Source organism: Phocoena sinus, chromosome 14 (genome assembly GCF_008692025.1).
Source record: "Phocoena sinus isolate mPhoSin1 chromosome 14, mPhoSin1.pri, whole genome shotgun sequence".
Classification (NCBI taxonomy): Eukaryota; Metazoa; Chordata; class Mammalia; order Artiodactyla; family Phocoenidae; genus Phocoena; species Phocoena sinus.
This window is the reverse complement of record NC_045776.1, coordinates 13,408,768-13,434,570: the sequence shown is the minus strand read 5'-3', so window position 1 is coordinate 13,434,570 and position 25,803 is coordinate 13,408,768. Positions and strand designations below refer to the sequence as shown.

Genomic DNA, 25,803 nt, shown 5'->3' with positions numbered 1-25,803 from the left:
CACTGATTTCTAGAGAACGCTTCAGAATCCAACCCAAATCAAGCTGTTCTTTTTTGGGTTTGTTTTACAAGAAAATTCTAATCTTCAATGAAAATGTTTAACTTTTTAACAGTTTACCTTTTGGGAAAATATTCTAAAAGGTTTCTGAATCAAAAGGAATATCTGGACTATGACATATGTAGGAGTAAAAATAAAATATTATACTCAAAGAAGAATGAACAAATCAAAACATAATTTAAAGCGCATGAAAGGAATGCAACAAAGACTAAAATTCTTATAAGTCATTGTTTGAGGCTTAAAATTCCTCCACAATCTATCAGAACTCTCTAACACTGTAGGTAAGCAATATTTAAGCAACTTCAGGAAATAAACAGAAACACAAAGACTATAGGCAATACTGTGAAAATGATAAGAAAAAGAAAACTGAAGATTACAGATCAAGTCACATACAGTTTTTACAGAGGAAAAATACTTATAATTTATTCCTCAAGATTCACGTATTTTTCATTTCCAGAGGTTAAATACTCAGAGAAATGTCAATATGTCATTTAAAACTTGCTACTAAAAATTAAAATTTAAAAACAGTTTATACCCTGTGCTTAGAAGTAGGTAGGTCGACATTGAGGAAACAAGAATGCTAAACAGCCGATCAAAGAGAATCAGAGGACTCAGCAGAGGCATGACGAAGGAAGAGGCTGCAATAAAACACATGTGGGTAGTGTTAGTACAAGCGACACAGGGTATGTTGAGTTTAAAGCACTGAATACTCTATTATCATTTATAGCATTTATTATTTGTGTGATATTTAAAATGAAGCCACATTTGCCCTACTCATTTTTGTAAGAAATTTGAAACTTCACATTTTTAATTAAAATTACATTTCACCATTTTAACCACAATTTTTTTCAGATTTTCCCAATTTATATTCAGCCTTGCTCACTGTAATAACTCTTAAATAATTTGTCATTTTCTAATGTAAATAATAAAAAAAAATTACTCAAGATTCAGCAACTTTTCTCCTAATTAAACATTTAGTTCAAAGACAACTTATTCCCCAGAAATTGATTTTTCCTAAACACTCCCTCCTCCAAGTTTTCCCACTGCAAAGTATGCATTGAGAGTTGTAGTGTGCCAGTTAGAAAATTAGAGACAGGAGACAAGGACTTCACCACACATGACAGTTGTAATAAGAGTAATCCAAATAAGTGAAGTAATCTTTCTTCTCAATATTAGAAAGCAACTACTTCAGTGGGAGAAGAGCAAATAAATTGGGGGGGGGGTAGCAAAACATAAACTCCCCAATCTTTATTTTGGAAAGAAAATGTGTATAATTTCCTAATCCTCCTGGCTAGGATGGCAATATGCGTGGAATGAAATGCTCTAAAGTATGAAGACAGATAATTTGGGAGGGCATCCTTGCTGAATTACTTGTAACTCTTTAACCATGAGGCAAGTTTGTTAATCTATCTAAGCAGTATTTCCATCTGTTAAGTAGAAATGAATAAAGTTGTTGTGAGGTTTAAATACAATCTCACCTATAAAATGCTCCTTGAGCATAGTGCCTGAGATACAGTAAGTGCTTAATAACGGCTAGGTGCTATTATTACTACTAGTCAACATCTACTAATAAGTTAAATGTAAAGACAATCTCATTCAAAGTTGAGTCACTGCAAGATTTAAGATTATGTAAGTTATATTTACAGTAATCTTAAAGGAATCGCTTCTGATTTTTTTTCAGATGTGTAGTTCCAGTAACATTATCATCATCTGGTATATATTTTAACAGAAAGAAATAGTATTTTAATATTTATTTAAAAAGCCAGTTCAAATGAGACCTGTTTTACCAATCTGTATTTTCTGTATTTGTTTGACTTTTGTGTAAAGGATTGATAAGATGCTAAAAGGGAAATAAGAGTCCCCATCCTGAGTGACATAAGTTAGAACCAGTTGCATAACATATAACCCATTTAGGGATCCCAGCACATTAGCAAAAAATGTTCACTGGAGCTAGACTATAGTGAATTAGTGCCTGGAAGATACCTCTGGAGATACTGCTGACCTACCTACCTATGAGTCAACTATTTCATGCCTTGCACCATATGGTAGGCATCCTCTAGTACCGATGCTTTCCTAATCCCAAGGAGGAAAAGTCTTGTTTAAAATATATGTCCAGCCTATAAGAGACTCACTTCAGATTTAAGGACACACATAGGCTCAAAGTGAAGGAATGGAAAAGATATTCTATACAAGTAGAAACCAAAAGAAAGTGAAGGGTAGCTATACCCTTCAAAGAGAAAATACCATAAAGGATATTATTAAGTCAACTGAAAAATTAATATAAGGATGGTAGAATAGATAAAAATATTGAATATGATGTTTAAAAAATTTTATACATACATACACTCATAATCACAGATGGACAAGAACATGAAGTAGAGGATGACTTTCTGTAATTCTGGGAAATTTCTCTTTTTTTAACCTTTTTATACGTTTTAGATGTTTAAAAATGAGATACAATAATATGAACACAAATTCTGTTTTCTTTGCTTCTCTTTGTCATGTGGTTTATCCCTAGGTGATATATTGTTTATATGCTGGTGTGTGTTATATACACCGCATATTTTTGAAGTTATGCAGGAAAATAAAAAGACTTCCCTTTAATGTCATCGTTGTCATTCATAATTTTTGATTTTTCTGTGGATTTGAAAACTAACATGTCATATGAGAGACAATTACATATAGATACCCCGCTAGATTACTAGCCCCACCACCCAGCCCTGCAGAATATAAGCTCCAGGAGGGCAGGGACTTGTTCCATATTTATTATTCTCAGAGAACAGAATAGTGCCAGAACATAGTACAAACTAAACACATTTATTTTTTAAATGAAAGAGCAGTCTCTGCTATTGTCATGCAGAATGAATGTAAATAGTAACTTTAGTAATCAAGATAATTTAAAAGGGAAGGCCTACATAATGCCCATAATGAAATGAAGTTTACACAGTGAAAATAAAGTTATATATACAAGAACACTTATTGTCCAAGAGTAACTTCCACTTATACAATGACCAAGGTGTTTAGAAAATGAGCAAATGAAAACTTTAGGAGATACATGTCTGTTTCCTGTTGTATTTTTAAGCCTCTGCTTGGATTTTAAGAGCAATCCAAGGACAAATACTCCTATCCCTTAATCGTCTTTTTAAGATAAAGTTCCATCCAAAGATCTTTTTTTTTTAATAATGAACAAAAATCATTTATAAATAAATAAATGTTAAATTGCACATCATATCATCCATAGGCATTACAAACTATTTTTAAGTGAATTTTACTTGGTTTGCTTTACTTCTTTTTTCTTTTAAATTAATTAATTAATTTATTTACCTATTTAATTTTGGCTGTGTTGGGTCTTCGTTTCTGTGCGTGGGCTTTCTCTAGTTGTGGCAAGCGGGGGCCACTCTTCATCTCGGTGCACGGGCCTCACTGTTGCGGCCTCTCTTGTTGTGGAGCACAAGCTCCAGACGCACAGGCTCAGTAGTTGTGGCTCACAGGCCTAGTTGCTCCGTGACATGTGGGATCTTCCCAGACCAGGGCTCGAACCCGTGTCCCCTGCATTGGCAGGCAGATTCTCAACCACTGCGCCACCAGAGAAGCCCACTTTTTCCTTTTTTTAATGAAAAACCTGGACTTAAAGTTTGCTCCTGTTTTCCAGTTGGAAGGAAAAGGCTAAGTCCTTCAATGACATGTTTGCTCCACACGCACATTCTTAAAAGAACTATAGAGGAATACGTTTTAAAATGCATAATCAGGGGCTTCCCTGGTGGCGCAGTGGTTGAGAGTCCGCCTGCCGATGCAGGGGACACGGGTTCGTGCCCCGGTCCGGGAAGATCCCACATGCTGTGGAGCGGCTGGGCCCATGAGCCATGGCCGCTGAGCCTGTGCGTCTGGAGCCTGTGCTCCGCAACGGGAGAGGTCACAGCAGTGAGAGGCCCGCATACCAAGAAAAAAAAAAAAATGTATAATCAGCTTTATAAAATGTGTAATGTGTTGGGAGGTGACTAATCAATGTTATTTTCAGCAAGGGAAATACAGATAAAATTGAACTGCTTCCTAGTCCCTGTGTAAGAACTGAGAATTTATGAATTGACATGAAATTTCAGCAAAGGAATCTCTTCACAAAACCCTCTTCTCTTCTGGAAGCACTTTTTATCAGGTGCGAATAAATATACAGCTTCATTACCAAGTCATAAATATTCTATCAAGTAATTCTTAATAACACATGAATGCTCACAAAAGTTCTAATTTTCTTTGTCAACTTCCAACAAGAGACAGAAATAATAGCTTGTTATTATTATTTTCCCATAACAAAATTATTTGTTTCAACAGCTATGATACAGATGTAAGTGGATAATTTTAAGATGTAACTTGATGGAAAGTTATCTCATTTGATTTGATTGACCTCTTACCTAATATTATCCAGCTAACAACCTGATTAATAAGAGGCAGTCCTTGTTTCTTGAGTAGACTATTATGAGTGCCATACACAACACACATGGAAAGCACCGTGCTTAGCATCTGAAAACAACAAACACAGAAGACGTAAATAAAAGAAAAGGTGGTGAGTGACTAATTTATATATTAGAAAGAATACTTAGAAAAGTGCTTGAACTGGAATCCGGCCAAAATGTTATTGAAATTGGACCAGCTCACCTTCTTGTGGCTAAGACCAACAGTCAGAATTCTTGTACTAAGCAAAAGCCCTCCTTCACAAGCATGAATGAGGTGTTTTACACTTTCAGGAGTATTTTGGCATACATTATCACACTGTTTTTACTTAGAAATATTTGTTATTAATCTTGAAGTTTTCTTAAATCATGGAAGTGCAGAGAGTGAAATGTATATAGCTTGGCATATATGGCTGAGTGTCTTCCACCTCTGGCCCTCACTAACAGTCATATCTATTTATTCATTCAATACATATCCGTGGCCTGAGTTTTCACTGGTACTGGGAATACAAGGAGTACAATATTCTTTAGGGAATATAGACAAACTAGTGTAGAGTTGGTAAACTATTGCTTTTAGAAATATTATTTTATTGGAACATGGTCACTCTCATTCATTCACATGTTGTCTACAGCTCCCTTTGCCCTACAATGGTAAGCTGAAAAGTGACAACAGACTCCATATGCCCCACAAGCCTAAAATATGTACAATCTAGCATGTCAGAAAAATGTTTGCCGACCCCTGAATTAGCGGATTAATAGCCAGTTTAAGAAATGAGCTAAATTATGGCTATGAACAAAGTAAACTCTCTTAAAGATCAGATTAGCAACCTGATCACCAAATCCTAGAGATACATTTAATTTACTCATATTTTCAGTGAATGAAGAAGGAAAAATTGCTGTCAATAAACCTATGACACAATTCTAGGATCCTTTCAAATGTAAGACACATTCTCATTTTAGATACATTAAAATGTGAGAAGACACAAATCTTAGAATCATAAAAAAATATATATGTACACAATAGAGGAATGAGTGCAAATTAATAGGTTAATGTAAGAAGGAATTACTTTATACTTAGGGGTATTTCTCGCAAAGTCCATAAGAATTTTAACATGGTATTCTTTGCTCCTACAGGGTAAGGTTCAGAAACACTCACTTCTGTCAAAGTATTCAGTATTACACGTGAATTTTTTCAAAGCTACTATGGTTTAGTGTAAAATCAGTTGGTATACCATTTAAAATGAAAAGATACACTTCAATAGGGCTTCTCTGGTGGCGCAGTGGTTGAGAGTCCACCTGCCGATGCAGGGGACACGGGTTCGTGCCCCGGTCCGGGAAGATCCCACATGCCGCAGAGCGGCTGGGCCCGTGAGCCACGGCCGCTGAGCCTGCGCGTCCGGAGCCTGTGCTCCGCAACGGGAGAGACCACAACAGTGAGAGGCCCGCGTACCGCAAAAAAAAAAAAAAAAAAAAAAAAAAAAAAAAAAAAAAAAAAAAGATACGCTTCAATAGCTTGATAGGATCTTTGACAAAAATACTTCTCTTTTTATATGTTCTCTGTTGTTCTCCAAGAATGAGTTAACATCTTTTAAGTGTTGTATATTTTAATTTTTGAGTGTTCTTGGAAATACTATTATCCCAGCTTTGTTCTGAGTAAATTTTTTGAGGAGACTTAAATAAGTTTTTTTCTCAGTGTTCTAGATATGGTTTATTGTTTATTGTTGAAAAAGAAAAAAAAAGTGGTTTCCACTCTTATCTACAAAAAGCTATCATTTTACAGAATATGACATCATATAATCTCTTACAAACCTACTGGATATTATCTTTACAGATTAAAAACAAACAGACAAGTTCTATTACTGAAAATCACACATCTAGTACAAAGCATAACTGGGAATTGACTCAATTTTGAAATGTCAAGTTCAAAGTTCTTTTCACCACTCCAAAACCACCAACCAAGGTGATGTTTATTTTCTCCTAGACTAATTTTCTTGTAAACATACTAAGCGTCTGCTTTCACTTCAAAGAGCTTACTTTTTTCCTGACCCAAACTAGGACACCACAGAATCTCAGACCAGAGGATGTCTTTTTCAGTTCAACTCTTTGGACAATACCTCTTATATCTCCTTAATCTCTGCTATCTAGGCATTTTGGGGGGGCCTCCTGTTGACCTTTTTGCTATTTCATACCTTTTAGAGAACATATTTCCATGTAATATCTTAAACAGAAAACTCTTCTCAGCTGGTATTGAGGTTAAAAAAACAGGATGGCATCTTAAGAACAATATAATTAAATACAACTGTAAGATACATTTTAGTGTATCATTTGTATAACATAGTGTTGAAAATCTGTAACTGACCTGTAATAGATGTAACACCAGCTCTTCACTTACAAAACTATCTTTTCTTTTTAAGACAGATGTTACAACAAACAGGGATAGCAGAAGAACCAGCAAGCCTGCACCCACTCTGTTTTAAAACACAATTCACAATTTCAAATTTTCTTAAGACATTTATAGAATATATACCACATGAAAATATTAGATATTTTACTCTAATATAGAACCTCTCAATCATTTGCTTAATCAAGATGAAGTAACAAAATGAATACAAATTTTGTAAGAAGTGTAAGAAGAATACAAATCTTAGAATAAAGATCCTGTGGGGATGGTGTTACTTGTAACTTTTCACACAATTTTTTAAGTATCTTCATCTTATTTCCATAATTTGATTTTTTTAACATTTACGCATACCATAATTCTCAGCTTGACTTGGACAAATTTACAGAAAACAATATAAAAGATAGCTCTACAAATATATCAGTATCTACATCACACATTTTCTGACTATGAGCACCTACTCATACAAAAAGGAAAATCTACATTTATAATCCACAAATTGTTCCTCTCTATCACTGACGTTGGTGCTTTTCACAGCTGTTTCTGGCTAACGGAAGGATGGAAGAGGGGCCACAAAAGTAGCATGTGGGTGAGGCATTGGTACAGTAATGAAACAACAAATTACACTTTTTCAAGAACACCAGATACAGTATGGTTCCTGAAATTGAAGGAGACTAACATCAAGGAAATACTGTACTATTACTATTGAGTTCTATTTCTCACCTCCTAAAAATCCAAGTAACACAGGATGACTGAAATTATGTTGAGGATAGAATCTGGAACCCAGTAATATAACAGAACTATGTGAAAAGGAGTTGGTTTAAGAGAAATAAGAAAGAGCAAAAGGCAGGGTTATAGAGAACGTGAAGCAGGAACTCCCAGGAAAATGCTTGTTTTTGCTTTTGTTTTGATTCTTCTAATATTCTCTTTAAGAATCATGAGGGAAAAGTTAATTAAATCTTATGAAAAACAACCGTGTATGATTAAGATTCTTTGTTTGTTTTTCTCCCCCATACCCTCTTAAAAAATAATTTGGTATTTCAATTAATTGGCAAATATGTTTTTACCTCAGAAAACTGGAGTAACAGGAATATTATAGCTATGTTATATAAATTTTTGCTCTTTCTTTTAATTTATCCTTAAATATTTCACATATCTATCTTTGTAATTTTCTAAAGAAGAGAGATGAGGTGAGAGATCAAATGGAGAGTAGCAATTTCTCCATAAACCAGGAGGCAAAATGAAGAAGTTGCAAATATAGCTACTGGGAAACTTGAAGCACTGAGGAATTTAAATTAAGAGGGGAAACAACATAATTTTTAAAAATACAAATTAGATTTCTCATGGTTTAACAATTTTGCTTCCTGAATTAATCTTTACTGGAATAGGTAAAGTGAAAAATTTCTATGAAGACCATTTATATAATTTCTTTTCCTTTTAGCATAAGTCCTGTTCAAATATGTCAATAGTGCTTGAGCAGGGCAGATGGGTAGAGGCCAATGAAAGGAGGGAAAGCGGCTTTATAGAGACAAGAGAAGAGCTCACAGAGTAGTGGGAAGCAAAAAATAAAATGTTTGAATTCATCTTTGCACATGCTGTTTACAGTTTATGACAGCTGCAAAATGTTTTCACTTAGAACTAATAAAGTATGGCTTAGATAAAATAGTCTTAGAATACAATTTTTTGAGCTCTGCTAATAAATTGACTTCCTGGAATAATTTCTGATCTAGTCCATATTGTTATTCTCACAGAAATGAGATAAAATGTATATAATTTATAGGTACTTTAAAATGAACACATACTTTAAAAAAATATTGACTTAATTTTCCTTCAAAAGATATACCCTCATCTATTAAAGATGGGGTTAGAACGCTAAAAAGTTGGTTACACAAAGTTCAAAAGAAAGTAGCAAAGATGATTACATGATTAGAAAATAAGACAGGACATGTTAAATGAAATAGTGATCATTTAATTTGCCAAGCGCCTGCACACACACACATACACACACACACAGCCATTAGATTACATGATAATAACTTTAAAGTTAAAAACAATTGTAACCAATTATTTTAAAGATTTGCTTGAGATATATTGAGGAGAAATAAATATAACAGCAGCATGGAGAATTCAGGTAAGGTATATAGAATTTTCTAACAGTTTAAGTGATTAAACATGAGAAAGCTGCCAAGGTACAGAGAGTTTCCTCCCATGGAGATCTTTACATTCAGATTAGAAGAGAATTTCATTTTTCTCAGACATTTAAAATGTGGACATGATCAAAGGAAAAGATAGAGATTGCATCAATCATCAGTGGCTTTTAGACCTTTTAATTTTGGCAACAGAACATTTTTTCATGTGAAACCGTTTACTGATCTCCCAATATATAAAACATACAAAGGCTTCTAGACCTTTAAAAAATTCTTGGCATTTTAAGTTATCACTGGCACAATTTCATTTTTTACAAAGGTCCACAAGCATCTTCAGGGAGTTTTAATGCCTCTCAGAGCCTGAGCCAAAATTATGACTAATGGTTTGATATTAGTATTTTTTTTTTTTTTTTTGCGGTACGCGGGCCTCTCACTGTTGTGGCCTCTCCCGTTGCGGAGCAACAGGCTCCGGACGCGCAGGCTCAGTGGCCATGGCTCACGGGCCCAGCCGCTCCGCGGCATGTGGGATTCTCCCACACCGGGGCACGAACCCGTGTCCCCTGCATCGGCAGGCGGACTCTCAACCACTGCGCCACCAGGGAAGCCCTGATATTAGTATTTTAACTTCTAGTTTGTTCACATGATTTTAAACCCATGGCCAAGATTTGGTTCATATTTCATAGTGTTGATTGAGAAAAACAATTGCATTAAAAAGAAAATAAGTTAAAATATGGTACATACACTAGAAAGATATTTGGCTTTCGTCCTACAACAGGCATAAGTGGGAACACTGCCAGGAGCAAACAGAAGAAAATCCAACTCAGTGAGGTGCTCTAAAATAAAGAAAAAAGTTATCTTTAGACAATTATGGTACAAAAACTGTCTTCAGTGTTTCACAGACTACATGGCTGTGAAACTAAAAGGAAAATTCAAAGCTTTACATGTGTTTACTTTAAAAAGTAATATAGTTACTATTTGTGAAGGATCTGTTATACAGTAGGCACTATATTAGGTATGATATAGGCATTATCTCATTTAATTCTCACAATAACCTCAATAGGTAGGCTGTATTATTCACAGTATTTCAGATGAGGAAACTGAGCTCAGAGATGTCAAAGTGTAAGTAGCACCAGATCTATTACTAGTAAATGAAGCAGCCAGGATTTAGACTCAGGTCTGCTGTTTCAAAGCAAGCACTTCATTCAATTTATGTTCTACCATATATAGATGACATCTTTAAGAAAGCTGGCCTGCAATCATAATCAAATGATTGTGCCCAGGAGGGAAATAAGTAAAAATACTTCTGTAATTAGATTAAGACAAAAAATTGTCAATAGTCCCATTAATTGGAAAATTTTGTAGGTTCTCATAGAGTAGAAAGAAGATATTTCTATCTTCCTGCTACCTCCACCAAAAAGTATCAAAATGAAAACATGAGAGTATTCTTTGTAGAAGCACACTGTAATTACCTACCTAGTTAAAGGCAGAAAATCAGGAGTAATTATACTTTAAAATAATCTATCATGAATAAATACTTCTCCAGAGAAAAACTGAGGTGGCTCCAGACCAGGAGGGAGGTGACTCCTCTGACTTGAGTCCAGAGTGTGGCCTCTCATGCCACTGCACTGCTCTGGGCAGTTCCTCTGTGGCATTTAGATATTTGAGCCTAAAGGAATCTAGGAAGTGCTTCAGAGAAGGACAAATCAGCTCTGCTTCTTGAGTATTTCAATCACCACAAGACCAGTTCACTTTGATATGAAAGTCTGCATGAATCACTGAAACCTTAAAGTCAACATCAGTCCTCCTGTCAAAAGGGTCAGGATCTTTATGTAAGGTCACATTCTATCTACCCTGTTCTAAAAAAACTGAATAATTCCCTGAGTTAAAAGCATATCAAAACAAAGCTGCTATGAATCTGCCTAATTTCAAAGTGAATACTTATACCTTTGCTCGAGTCCACAGTGGAGTGATAAATGGCCAACCTGCAAATGCAATGAGTCCAGCTGTAAGCATATAGCGGTAGAAAAAACTGAGAACCTAGTAATGCAATCCAAAGAAGAAAGGGAAAATGAGGTCATTTCAAAGGAGTTACATGTGTATGAAAGAGACCTGAAAATGTGGTAACGTGGTAAATTACTTACTAATACTTCAACTCCCAGGATAAAGAGTAACAGGTATCCAACAAAATGACTTGGAGGGAAGGTCAACAGTAATGTGACCAAGCCTTGAATAACTGGAAATCTGTTTAACAAGATTATTTATAAAAAGATTATTTATAACCTATATTGAATATAAAAAAATTAGTTCTCATATAGTTAAAAATAAAAATTTTGTGCATAGAAATCAGGGAATTTTCAATTCATAGATTTTTCAAAAACTAAGATAACCTCCAACATTTGTTTCAATGGCTTTACTTACCTAAATCTTTTTTTGATACCTAGTATTCTAGGAAAAATGTAACTTCTGAATTAAGTTGATAATGATCACATTAATTTGCTTGGCTTTTTTATAAACATTAATGACAATAAATGAGTCTTATTGAATGTTTAAACATGGGCACATACAATTACAGATACAACATCAGAAATAAAATACAATAAACCCAAATGAATAAACATAAAGAACACTTTTAAAATTCACTAAAGTTAATTTTATATTGAAATCTCAACTGTCTTAATAAAATAAAGGTCGTTTTCCTAGTCTAGGTAGAGAAAATCTTAATTGCACTTTTTCACTGGGTGAAATAACCTTTTCCAAACTCAATTTAAGATGTCACTAATTGTACACTAATTGTAATTAAATGTGAATTCATAACCATTAAAAATGTATTACATACTTGAGTCCTTTTTACATTTCATCACTGGAAAAATTTTTTTAGCATTGGTAGTGCATTATTAAGTAAGCAATTATAAAAAGTCAGTATCACTTGGTTTATAACCTTTTTCTGATTGAAAACAATGGTTACATAATGTCATCAAAACGATTAAGGTGCCATGTTAGGAAAGAAAAGCTAACACCAGTCTAAAGGAGAATGTTTCTTTTGTTCCCAACAGTGATGATTTTGTAAAATCATTTAGATTATTTCTAGAAGAAAAGTCAATTTTTATGTTTTATTTTCTTTATAATCTATCAAAAAGATAAAGATAGAACACAACATATTTTCAAAATCACTCTGTCCTTAAAATTTTAATGTATATGTGTTCTTCATAAATAGAACATTTAATAATTCAGGAGGGAATTTTGGATAACACCTTTCATTCTAAAAATTTTTAAGCCAGAGCAAATGACATTAGGAATAAATCCAATTTAAATATGTACATCCAGCAACCCTATTCCTTTCAAACAGAGAAGTAACAGTCTGTTCTTTTGTCAGTGTCTTTTTGCCTTGTTTTTAAAAATGTTAACATTTAAAATATTTTAATATTAATTTTTATTTTTCATATTAAGAAGAGGTGGTCAAAGCTGGAGGTAACAAAAATTAGAAAAGAAAACACATTGTGTCATTGCAACATGCTCGCCAGCCCTGACAACACCCTTATTCTGAGCTGTCATTCCCTGGTCTGCTTTTGGCATCTGGTTTGCTCAAAGGATGCCCAAGACTAAGTTTAAATTTAGATTACTGGTGCAAATATAGAAATCAACACGATCTGTAACATGACCCTCGCTGCCTGTGAACATGAACCAGCCCAACATTTTAGTGATTTTCTTTTAAAGTGTTTATAACTTCCATGAGAGCTCTACCTCTGATGTTTCCTACAATGATAAGAATCCATTGCAAGTCCAACTTGTGAGCAAGCACTTAAAGGTAGAATCACAGCATACAAGAATAATCTCCCCTAACCCCTGTAGGTATACATTACTAGATTGGATTTAATTGCGAACTTTCATTCATCTAGGTTTACATGATAGCTGGGAAAGGAGGGGCAAAAATGTATGGAACAAAAGCATGCAAATTGCTTTGTGAAACATGAAGATACACTGGAAACTGGGATGATGAGACAAATTCAAAACGTAAGTCACTCCTGACATAGTACAATCCATATTAATTACTTAATTTTTACTCCAGATTTTTCTTATAAAAGATAACACAAAGAAGGGAATGAGGCCAGTGCTACCTCAGGGCAATCAAGATGAAGTCAAAAGGGAAAAGTAAAAAGGATGTTTAGGGAATTCCCTGGAGGTACAGTGGTTAGGACTCTGCACTTTCACTGCCGAGGGCCCAGGTTCAATCCTGGGTTGGAGAACTAAGATTCTGCAGGCCTCAAGGTGCGGCTAAGAAAAAAAAAAAAGCCTGTTTATATGCAACGTTTATGCTGTTATGAATGAAATGAAAGGGCTTGGAGATTTGACGGTATTATAATTATCTTTCATGACTTATGCTACAGAAAACTAATGCATTTAAATACAGATTTAACTGTCAGTGAAGTGAAAAACAAGACCACAAGATGTGTTACTTACTCTCTCAGAACCGCATACCATACTGGCAGTGGCAACAAGCAATATACGTAGTAAGTCCAGGGACAGGCTTGAATCAGCAGGAAAAGTGCTAGTAAAATGCCAACAGCTATAAAACTACATGACAGGAGATGGCTTGGTTTCTGAAAGTTAAAAAAAACATTGAAAACACTCCAAATCCATGCTACTTGATAGGTTTTTAAAAGAGATTTTGTAAAGTGAAGAAAATACATTACTTTCTTTCAGTGATTCTACAACTAGATGATTAACCTAAGAGCTGCATTGTAAAAAAATCTGTCATTGGAGAAGCACATTATAGAAGAAAAAGCTGGATAGCCTGGAATTGTTGCAATTAGGTAATTCTCAATTTAAAATGACTATGCTCCTAAAGTTTGTTTGCAAGTAACTTCTTCGGAACTCTGAACATATTTCTCCTTAGTAACAATTTTATAAATGTTGATTAGGTTCACTGACAAGCCCACAAAAGCCCATTTAATCTACAATAAACTGTGGGACCTAATCTTCATTTGGAACAATGATTCTATCTATTCAAACTTCAACTTGACATGCTGCCCACGCTTCTCTCTCCATCACCCAACCACAGTAGGTTCATTCAGTCATATCTTCTCTCCCAAACACCTGCTGAACAAGAAAGGAGCTCCTCCATGTAAATCACCAGTGACGGCCTCCACAGGCCATGGGTGCTCTGGGCCAAGAGTAATGATGTGAGGGTCAGGGACAGAAATGCCAATGATTGGAACAAGAACACACTTATGGAAAGCTGTGATGCTAAGAGCACACTGGAGAAAAAAACAGGACTGGAGGGGTCACATGGTATTCTCTTGCCTCCGTGCCTTGTTTTCTCTCTCTCTGTTTCCCCCTTGTTTTGCTACCCAAACTAAATAAGGTGAGAATTAAGAATTACCTTCTGGAGTAGGGGAGGTTAGGGAGGAAAAGCAAGAGTTTTTTTCCCCCTTATAATTCCTCCCTCTGGCCTAAAATGTCACCAGAAAGGAAGTAGAGAAGCAAGAATAAACTAGGGCAGAGTTGTAAAAAGGAAGGTGAGACACAGCATTGTGATTAAGAGTTTGGCGCTACACAGATCAGAATTCAAATCCTGGCTCTGTCACTTGCTCACTGTATGACCATGAGCAAAGTACAAAACAGATTCTGAGACTTAATTTTACCCCATCTATAAAATGCAAAGAATAATTCCATATCTATTTATCAAGGCTAGTAATGCTTAAATGAGATTATGAAAAGAGCTTAACAAAATGCCCAGAATATTACTACTGCTTAATAAATAATGGCTACCATTATCACCTTTATTTTTCTTCGCTCCTCCTCTACCTCTCTGCATTAGTCCCAAAAGTCACTACAGAAACCTCAGTGACTAGCACCGGAAATGGAGGTCCCATAGCAAGGGGGTGGAAGAAGAAGGAGCAAGTCTCAACCAGATATGGACAGGTAGAGTCTCTAAAGCTCAAGGTGCCTGAGGCAGGTATTCACTTTAGGAATTGGGACTGGTTTCACATCACTCTGAGGATAGTAAAATAATAAGAAAATAAGTTTAAAGAGTACATAAAAAAGACACTCAAGGGATTTTCTAGAGTCAGTACAATACCATATAATTATCCAATCCTTTGACACATAAAGTAATCGACATTACAAATAAACATCTACTTGTAGGAAACCAAATCAAAAAGAATTCAGTTCAGCTAAAGTAAAAATTGAAAGGATTTTAAATAACAGGAATGGGGAACATTTTCCACCTCATCATCATTAATTCCCTGCCTCCCCAGACCCTCCAAAAAATACCTGATGATAATGAACCATGCTGTGTGCATTGTCATGACTCCTCCATCCAACTAACAATGATTAAGTCGCACAGTCTACGCCATGCTCTGTACTAGGTGCTGCCCTATGAGGAGTTTAAACCATACAGGTAGAGACTGAATGCTGGGACTTGGTTTAAGGGGTTAACATTTTGTGATTTCCCTAAGTAGTGAGAGAATAAGGGAAGCATGTGGCAGAATAAGGATATTCAGTTCTAAAGCAAAAGACATCTGAACTAGCAAAAGCAAAGGAGAAGAGTAGATAGAAGTTAAATGCAGAGTTCAATTAGGAGGAGCTATGGCAAATTACCTTTAAAGAGAATGTTCACTGCAGAGTTGTCTGTAAGAGTGATAAACCTGTAAAATCTGGCGGACACTATCATGGAGAAGTGACAGAAACTTTGGAGTCAGACCTAAATTTAATTCCAGCACTGCTGTTCTATTTGCTGTCAATTTGACTAAACCATTTAGCTTGTCTCAAGCTCTGTTTCCTCATCTGGCCGTGCAGGGTAAAATTTGCTGCGAGCTCACCTCTCACGCCCCCTGGGCCCTCTATAGTCTAGCCGTATCAGTGACTTGCAGCCCTTCCAAGAAGCCATGCTACCTCACTCCTCATCTGGCACATGCTGCTCTCCCTGCACCTTTTTCCTTTTTTCTATTGTGCTATCCGACTCACCCTTTAAGATTTGACTTTGGTAACAACTGCCTCAGTGAAGGCTCCCTACACCCCAACTGCAAGCATCATGTTCTAATGAGTGCAGAGCTGCAATCATCTCACCCCCCAATTGCTCTCCAAGCCTCCCTTTGGTTAATGCTGTAGACTTCTGGCAACTTATTCTTCCTGCAGATGCTGTCACTTCACTAGATTATAAACTCTCACTGAAGAAGAATCAGAATGTTTTTGCAAACAGAACTAAAGGGTTCAAAATGCTTTTAATAACCTCAACTGTAAAGGTCAGTCTTGTGTGTCAACTTGGCTAGGCTACAGACCCTAGTTAGTTATTCAATCACACATTAATCTAGGTGTTGGCTGTGCAAATATCTTGTAGATGTGATTAAAGTCCATAATCAGTTGACTTTAAGGGAGATTATCCTGAACAATCATGGTGAGCCTGATTCACAAAAGGCTCTAAGAGCAGAACAGAGGGTTCCCCGAAGAAGAAACTGTACCTGTGGAGTGAAGCTTCCGCTCCTGCCTGCAAGTTCCAGTCTGCCCTTCCTGATGGCCTGACCTCTGAACTTAGGACCTGTCTAACTAGCCCCACAGTCACATGAGCCAATTTCTTACACTAAATTTCTTAATACAGAGATCTTACTGGTCTATTTCTCTGGTTTAACTCTAAGTGATAGACCAGCTCTTCACTAAATAAAGTCTAAACTCTATAGTCTAGCATTTGAGGCCTTTGATTACTTCCACCTAATCTATATTATCAGTATTATCTCTTATTAGGCCCTTGAACAAACCTCCCAAATTCCCCCCAAACTGAACTATTTATTTTGAAGGTAGCATGGTATAGAAAGAGCATGAATTTAAGTATTAGAGTTCAAGGACACCAGTGTGTCCTGGAGGAAAACATTTATCTCTCTGAGCCTAAATTCCCCCATCCATATTATGAGAATCATACCATTAAATTTAGGGTAGTATTAAGTTTAACTGAATAACACATGTACAACACCCAGGACAGTCCTGGAATAGTGCAGTTTAATAAATATTACTTATTATCCCAGAATAAAAATACATCTTCCCAACTCTGCCTCTATTTATATTATTCAATTTGCTTTAATTCTTATCCTCTCCCTATATTCTGACTGTTAAATTTCCACCAAGACTTATTTTTTCCTGTTATCATCACCCTAGCTAAAGTGAGATTTTCTTTATTTAAAATATGATAGTCATTGTATCACATTCACTTCACATTTTATATTAAAGTTGTCAAACATTTGTTGTCTTATGCAATATAGCATAGTATATGACCTATACCTGATAAGGTGGCTATGTGTATACATCTTTTACCTACTTTATTTAATTACAAGCTCCTTGAGAAGCTTGTAATTTTGTATTTGAATTTTGTATTTCTTGGTGTATCCTATGAAGCATCTCGCATTGTGCTGTATACGCAAATATTCTCTGCATTATCAGATTAATGAATAAAGAACTATCAGCTGTGAAATCTGCTGACACAACAATCTAAAGATATCATATCCCTTCTCAATAACCCAAAACGTCAAGACAAATACCAAAAGGCAGCGTTTGGCATTGGACTACTCTGGACTCAAATCTTAGTTCCTCCACATCCTAGCTGAATGGCCTTTTGCAAATTACTTAAATAGTTTCAGTTTCCTCTTTTATATAGAAAAATTATAATGCCTACTTCCAGCACTGTTACGTTTAAAGTAGCAAAATAAATTTCAAATACCCAGCTGAATGCCTAGTTATATCCTCCACTATAACACGTTTGTTTTTGTCTCTTTTCCTACCACGTAAGAAATGATTTCTACTCTAGCCAATTTCACATACATTCAAATAATGAAAATTAGTTGGGGTAAATTATTTAAGATGCATTACAGCATTATACAAAAATGGAATAAATACTACTGCTCTTCCTTCCATTACAGAAAAATAAAGTATAAAATTGAAAAAAGTTATCACTGGAAATGTCTGCAGACTATTATTATTAATAATACACCATTCAGGTATATTACTTTTTAGATGATTTGGACATGGTAATAATCATTAGAGAATGAAGTAAAGGAGATGGAAGAGGCATATTATCCCTGGTAAATGACAGTAATATATTTTAAAAGAGTAAAGTGTTTTAATATAGTTAAACCATATATGTACTGTTATATTTTCTCAGTTGTATAAAGTATTATTAAAGAGCAGGGTTTTTTTGGCATTGAAAGTACGGGGTTTTTTTGGCATTGAAAGTACAGTAAACTAGGGACTAATTCTTAAAATGAGGATATATAGAAAGTTCTGGAAATCTGTATTTAAGAATTTTAGAAAGATGAAAAAGGTAAGAAAAATGTATATTCCAGAAAGGAATATGTTCCTTTTAAAAGGAACATTTTGAATAAGTGATTTTATTTCTTTCCAGCTCCTAAACTTAATATCAGATAAAGTTAAATATATTGCTTTGAAACTGTTTTCTGATCACCTGTACTGTAGAAAGATACAGAATACTTATAACATGCTAAATAATTATAATAATAAACAGAAAAACAACACAATTAATGCCATAGGCAAATGTAAATTACACAGCTATCTTTATAGCCTCTTAAGTTACAGGACCATTATTACTGATACACCCTTTTCCCAACTAAAGAAACAGAGATTACTGAGAAAAAAAGACCCAGTACAACAAAAGCAAATGAGTTAGCTTAGTACAGCATGTACATTATATGAACTCACTGCAGTTAATTTGATATAATTTCTTTCCTTAGTCTTATGATTTTACACCATCATCTGAATCTTCATTATACTTTCTGAACATACCTTGACTTCTTTACTAACACCTCTGGTAAGGTTGCAGTGAGACTTGATGATCAGCAAAGAAGCATAAGATGTCCATCCCACAAAACCAAGAACGACATTGAAAGCCAAAAAGAATCTGTCATAAGTGTGATAATAGGACAATCCTTTCAATGCAAGATTAATCAGCTCCTTGCAAAGGGAAACCTATGGAGAAAGAAAAATATAACTTGCCACATGCAAAGACAAAGAAAACCTAAGTTTCAAAGGAAGAAAAATTATTAAAGTAACTGTAGATGATTGATCAAAAACAGATTTTGATTGTTCAAGGATCTTCTTGCAAAGTATAAGAAAAATTCCTGAATAAAATAAATTTCTAAATCTTGATAAGAAAGGACATTTAAAATGCAAACTATCTATGAGATGTACAATGATTTTAAATGATTTTGAATGATTCATTTTGTGGAAATTATCTTCAAATGGCACATGAAAGAAATGGTTCTCTAATATAGGTCCCTGATAGGAGATGCCCACATTTACATGTTTTGACTTTCTCATATCAGATTACCCAAATCAGTTATAAAACATTATTAAAATAGCTTAATATTTTAGTGGAGAAGAATAGCTTGCCACTGTAAAACTATAACAAAAATAAGCATTAGAAATGCCATCATACTACTCAGGCAATTTTAGAAACCAAAAATAGAATTCTTTCTTACTTTAAAATTATATGACCATTTAAAACAGAGAAAATTAATGAAAAACATAGGGCAGGAGTTGGGAAAAGTCAGAGCTTCAGTATGAACCATTAGATTTCAAATAGTGTGAAGCTAATTCTAAATGTACAGATATGTCATGTTCTAAAATATTATGCATAAATAAGTTGGATGACAGAAGCCTGGAATATACTTTCTCATTATTGAGAACAGCAATTGTTCATTTCCAATGTTAACCTAAAAAAATTTACCTATAACATTACCTGAAATAAGAGAAGTATGTCCATGTGGCTAAAGCAGCTACTTAGGAAATTCAACCCTTCCTTAAAGGTTCAGGAAAGCTCCCTGGCCTGCCCACTTTGCTCTCCGTCACCATACTTGCCCCTCCTCATACCTGAATGATCAGCTATTTATATATACAAGGCCTGCATACTTACTGCTTCATCATACTTTTTCTGTTTTATATAAGATCTTGCTTTTCTTAAAATGTTGATCTGTTTAGAATCAGAAAGTGAGCTACAAAAGAAAAAAAATGCTTTAGGTTTAAAATGTTTCTTCATTTTAATCACATTTTTTCTTGGTTCTTTGTTTAATTGAAAATAAAAAGATGGTGAAAATTGAGTAAAGAAAGACAGAAAGAAAGAAACAAACAAACTCTGAGCCAAATTGTATCACTGCTGGTTATCTGAACTCTTCCAAGAAATAACTTATAAATTAAATTTGGTTTTCTTGACTCAAAGCTTCAACTGCCAAACTCCACTTATGACAGTCATACAATACATCATTGGAAGAAATGTAATGCTCTGGCTAACACAGAAATTCTGACTAAATCAATGTAATTAATGGAACAACAAACGAGTGGTCTGAGTTACAACACTCAGCTCTCTCATGCTCATGGTAGACACAACAGAAAGGGCAGATTCACTACGGTGCTTTGTACCCTTGAGCCAGACAGGGCCTGACAATTTTCATTATCAAAGAGATCCGAGCAGAGCTTAACCAACAATTAAAGTTAGTGAATAATTTGAATCTATTTGCTATTTTTGTATTACACCATATACCTTTTTGGTTTTCCTATCTTTCATTTCTCTTTTCACCATTTCCCTGTCCTTGTTTTACCACAGTAAAAACCTTAAATACAAAGGAGAAATACTCCTAATACTGCATAAGTAATTTTTAAATAAGTATATTTAAACACAAAATTGAATATATACTGCTTAACTAGCATCTACATTCCTAAAGTGAATACCTTTACATTTTAAAAGTGTAAAAAAGTTATTTAAGGATATATTAGGTTGGATCATTTGAAATTGATGTTTTTGTATGTCAGAAACTACTAAATTAAATTTTGACAATTTCATATGGCTCAATAATCACTTGTCTTCTTTCTACTTGGTTTCAGCAGCTTCTAAAGAGATGAGATGGAGACTTTTAGAAAGTTCGTCTTTTAAGCAATGTTATTAGTTTGGGTGGGTCACAGACATCTTTCAGAACCTGAAATTTGCTCTAGAAAAATAAATAATCCAAAATCTTACATATAATTTCAGAAAATTCAAGAACTCAACTATGAACTCTCTACAGTTCTATAGAGGCTTGATTAAGAATCTGTGCCTACTCCAAGGGATCCCAGATCTCTGAACTCATGGGAACCCAAACACTTTGTCAGATTGTAGGAAAATCCACCACCCCTGGACTCAATGGGATGTGGAGGAAAAAGGTACCAGGAAGCAAGAATACATGAAAGAAAAACAAATTACTTCAAACTGTTGCCATGATCCAGTTCTCTGTCCTTCAGACACCACACATTCTGGAATATCTTCCTAGAAGTCTTAGAAATGGAATTACTGGGCCAAAGGGCACAGGAATTCTTTGAAGGCTACATCTAAGATAAATTTTCCAAAGTTCTATAAAACCCTTCTAAGTTGATCTTCCTTCTCCTTGCTCTAATCCACTCCACTTCCTAAAATACTGATTACATCTTCTGATATACTTGAAATTGATATGGGTATATTATTGTCTACTTCATCAATTCTAAACTTACTGGACTACTGATGACCATCTCCTTCTATTCTACTTAATTTCCTATTACCCCAAATATATACTCTCAGTTGTAAAATGGTTAAGCGCTTCATTCTTCACCTATCTTGCATTCACGTCTGAGTTATTGTTCATAAAGATCCTCCAGTCTCTGCTTTCCAAAATCAAATCTTATCATCCTTTATGGTCTACTCCAAATCTTACCTCACACCATTAGCACTTTAGTGTGGTCTCATCATCAATTTATTTCTCTTCAATTAAATTTTAACCTTCATGAGGGCCACTAATTATTTACATTAATATCAATAATACTCAGCAAAGTGCAAAGCACATAAAATGAATCAATAAATCTTAATTGATTAAAATGCTATAAGGAGATGAGCTTCAAGATGGCGGAAGAGTAAGACGCAGCGATCAACTTCCTCCCCACAAATACATCAGAAATACATCTACGTGTGGAACAACTCCTACAGAACACCTACTAAACACTGGCAGAAGACCTCAGACCTCCCAAAAGGCAAGAAACTCCCCATGTACCTGGGTAGGGCAAAAGAAAAAAGAATAAACAGAGACAGAAGAACAGGGACGGGACCTGCACCAGTGAGAGGGAACTGTGAAGGAGGAAAGGTTTCCACACAGTAGGAGCCCCTTCACGGGTGGGAACTGCGGGTGGCGGAGTGGGGAGCTTCGGGGCCACGGAGGAGAGCACAGCAACAGGGGTGCGGGGGGCAAAGTGGAGAGATTCCCGCACAGAGGATCAGGGCCGACTGGCACTCACCAGCCCAAGAGGCTTGTCTCCTCACCTGCCTGGGCGGGCGGGGCTGCGAGCTGAGGCTCGGGCTTCAGTCGGAGCGCCGGGAGAGGACTGGGGTTGGCAGCGTGAACACAGCCTGATGGGGGCTAGTGCACCACAGCTAGCTGGGAGGGAGTCCCGGAAAAAGTCTGGACCTGCCGAAGAGACAAGAGACTTTTTCTTGCCTCTTTGTTTCCTGGTGCGTGAGGAGAGGGGATTAAGAGTACTGCTTAAAGGAGCTCTAGGGACAGGCGTGAGCCGTGGCTATCAGCGTGGACCCCAGAGACTGACATGAGATGCTAAGGCAGCTGCTGCCGCCACCAAGAAGCCTGTGTGTGAGCACAAGTCATGATCTACACCTCCCCTCCTGGGAGCCTGTGCAGCCCGCCACTGCCAGGGTCCTGAGATCCAGGGACAACTTCCCCGGGAGAACGCACGGCGCGCCTCAAGCTGATGCAACGTCACGCCGCCCTCTGCCACAGCAGGCTCACCCCACACTCCGTATCCCTCCTTCCCCCAGGCCAGGCTGAGCCAGAGCCCCTGAATCAGCTGCTCCTTTAACCCCGTCCTGTCTGAGCAAAGAACAGACGCCCTCAGGCGACCTACACGCAGAGGCGGGGCCAATGCCAAAGCTGAACCCTGGGAGCTGTGCGAACAAAGAAGAGAAAGGGAAATTTTTCCCAGCAGCCTCAGGAACAGTGAATTAAATGTCCACAAACAACTTGATGTATCCTGCATCTGTGGAATACCTGAATAGACAACGAATCATCCCAAATTGAAGAGGTGGACTTTGGGAGCAATGATATGTATATATTTTCCCCTTTTTCTCTTTTTGTGAGTGTGTATGTGTATGCTTCTGTGTGTGATTTTGTCTGTATAATTTTGCTTTTACCATTTGTCCTAGGGTTCCGTCTGTTCGTTTTTTTTTTTTGTTAGCACATCTTATCATTGGTGGATTTGTGTTTTTGGTTTGGTTGCTCTACTCTTTTTTTTTTTATTACTTAAAAAAGCCTTTTTTTAAATAAATTTTTTAAATTTTAGTAACTTTTTTATTTTATTTAATTAATTTATTTTCTCCCTTTTATCTTGAGCCTTGTGGATGACAGGCTCTTGGTACTCCAGCCAGGTGTCAGGGCTGTGCCTCTGAGGTGGAAGAGCCAAGTTCACAACATTGGTCCACAAGAGACCTCCCAGCTCCACATGATATCAAATGGCAAAAATCTCCCAGAGACCTACATCTCAACTCCAAGACCCAGCTCCACTCAACGATCAGCAAGCTACAGCGTGGGACACCCTAAGCCAAACAACTAGCAAGACAAGCAAACAACCCCATCCATTAGCAGAGAAGTTGCCTAAAACCATAATAAGGCCAAGACACCCCAAAACACACCACCAGATGTGGACCTGCCCACCAAAAAGACAAGATCCAGCCTCATCCACCAGAACACAGGCACTACTCCCCTGCACCAGGAAGCCTACACAACCCACTGAACCAACCTTAGCCGCTGGGGACAGACACCAAAAACAAGGGGAACTACGAACCTCCAGCCTGTGAAAAGGAGACCCCAAACACAGTAAGTTAAGCAAAATGAGAAGACAGAGAACCACACAGCAGATGAAGGAGCAAGGTAAAAACCCACCAGATCTAACAAATGAAGAGGAAATAGGCAGTCTACCTGAAAGAGAATTCAGAATAATGAAAGAAAAGATGATCCAAAATCTTGGAAATAGAATGGAGAAAATACAAGAAACGCTTAACAAGGACCTAGAAGAAACAAAGAGCAAACAAACGGTGATGAACAACACAATAAATGAAACTAAAAATTCTCTAGAAGGCATCAATAGTAGAATAACTGAGGCAGAAGAACGGATAAGTGACCTGGAAGATAAAATAGTGGAAATAAATACTGCAGAACAGAATAAAGAGAAAGAATGAAAAGAATTGAGAACAGTGTCAGAGTCCTCTGGGACAACATTAAATGCACCAACATTCGAATTATAGGGGTCCCAGGAGAAGAAGAGAAAAATAAAGGGACTGAGAAAATATTTGAAGACATTATAGTGGAAAACTTCCCTAATAAGGGAAAGGAAATAGTTAATCAAGTCCAGGAAGCACAGAGAGTCCCATACAGGACAAATTCAAGGAGAAAAACGTAGACACACATTAATCAAACTATCAAAATTTAAATACAAAGAAAAAATATTAAAAGCAGCAAGAGAAAAACAACAAACAAGTGAGTCCCCATAAGGTTAACAGCTGATCTTTCAGCAGAAACTCTGCAAGCCAGAAGGGAGTGGCAGGATATATTTAAAGTGATGAAGGGGAAAAACCTACAACCAAGATTACTCTACCCAGCAAGGATCTCATTCAGATTTGACGGAGAAATTAAAAGCTCTACAGACAAGCAAAAGCTAAGAGAATCCAGTACCACCAAACCAGCAATTTATAACAAATGCTAAAGGAACTTCTCTAGGCAGGAAACACAAGAGAAGGAAAAGACCTACAGTAACAAACCCAAAACAATTAAGAAAATGGTAATAGGAACATACATATCGATAATTACCTTAAATGTAAATGGATTAAATACTCCAACCAAAAGACACAGACTGGCTGAATGGATACAAAAACAAGACCCGTATATATGCTGTCTACAACAGACCCACTTCAGACCTAGAGACACATGCAGACTGAAAGTGAGGGGATGGAAAAAGATATTGCATGCAAATGAAAATCAAAAGAAAGCTGGAGTAGCAATTCTCATATCAGACAAAATAGACTTTAAAACAATGACTATTACCAGGGACACAGAAGGATGCTACATAATGATCAAGGGATCAATCCAAGAAGAAGATATAATCATTGTAAATATTTATGCATCTGACACAGGAGCACCTCAATACATAAGGCAAATACTAATAGCCATAAAAGGAGAAATCGACAGTAACACAATCATAGTAAGGGACTTTAACACCCCACTTTCACCAATGAACAGATCATCCAAAATGAAAATAAATAAGGAAACACAGGATTCAAATGATATATTAAATAAGATGGACTTAATTGATATTTATAGGACATTCCATCCCAAAACAACAGAATACACTTTCTTCTCAAGTGCTCATGGAACATTCTCCACTATAGATCATATCTTGGGTCACAAATCAAGCCATGGTAAATTTTAGAAAATTGAACTTGTATCGAGTACCTTTTCCGACCACAATGCTATGAGACTAGATATCAATTACAGAAAAAAAATGTAAAAAATACAAACACATGGAGGCTAAAAAATACGCTACTAAATAACCAAGAGATCACTGAAGAAATCAAAGAGGAAATCAAAAAATACCTAGAAACAAATGACAATGAAAACACGATGACCCAAAACCTATGGGATGCAGCAAAAGCAGTTCTAAGAGGGCAGTTTATAGCAATACAATCCTACCTTAA

At 36.1% G+C, this 25,803-nt stretch overlaps 1 protein-coding gene across 5 annotated transcripts in view; it reads right to left on the bottom strand.

Annotated features, from left to right (window-relative positions):
• PIGN (phosphatidylinositol glycan anchor biosynthesis class N) overlaps nucleotides 1-25,803 on the bottom strand; it is a 118,169-nt gene that overhangs the window by 44,837 nt on the left and 47,529 nt on the right. For 3 of the 5 annotated variants that reach the window (XM_032602855.1, XM_032602857.1, XM_032602856.1), the window contains exons 14-22: nucleotides 19,963-20,041; nucleotides 18,834-19,016; nucleotides 13,506-13,645; nucleotides 11,189-11,288; nucleotides 10,992-11,084; nucleotides 9,789-9,880; nucleotides 6,862-6,970; nucleotides 4,464-4,572; nucleotides 593-695 (exon numbers count right to left, since the gene is read on the bottom strand). In XM_032602855.1, coding sequence (XP_032458746.1) covers nucleotides 593-695; nucleotides 4,464-4,572; nucleotides 6,862-6,970; nucleotides 9,789-9,880; nucleotides 10,992-11,084; nucleotides 11,189-11,288; nucleotides 13,506-13,645; nucleotides 18,834-19,016; nucleotides 19,963-20,041 — 1,008 coding nt within the window. The remainder of the gene's footprint in view (nucleotides 1-592; nucleotides 696-4,463; nucleotides 4,573-6,861; nucleotides 6,971-9,788; nucleotides 9,881-10,991; nucleotides 11,085-11,188; nucleotides 11,289-13,505; nucleotides 13,646-18,833; nucleotides 19,017-19,962; nucleotides 20,042-25,803) is intronic. The other 2 variants (XM_032602858.1, XM_032602859.1) reach the window with 2 other exon arrangements.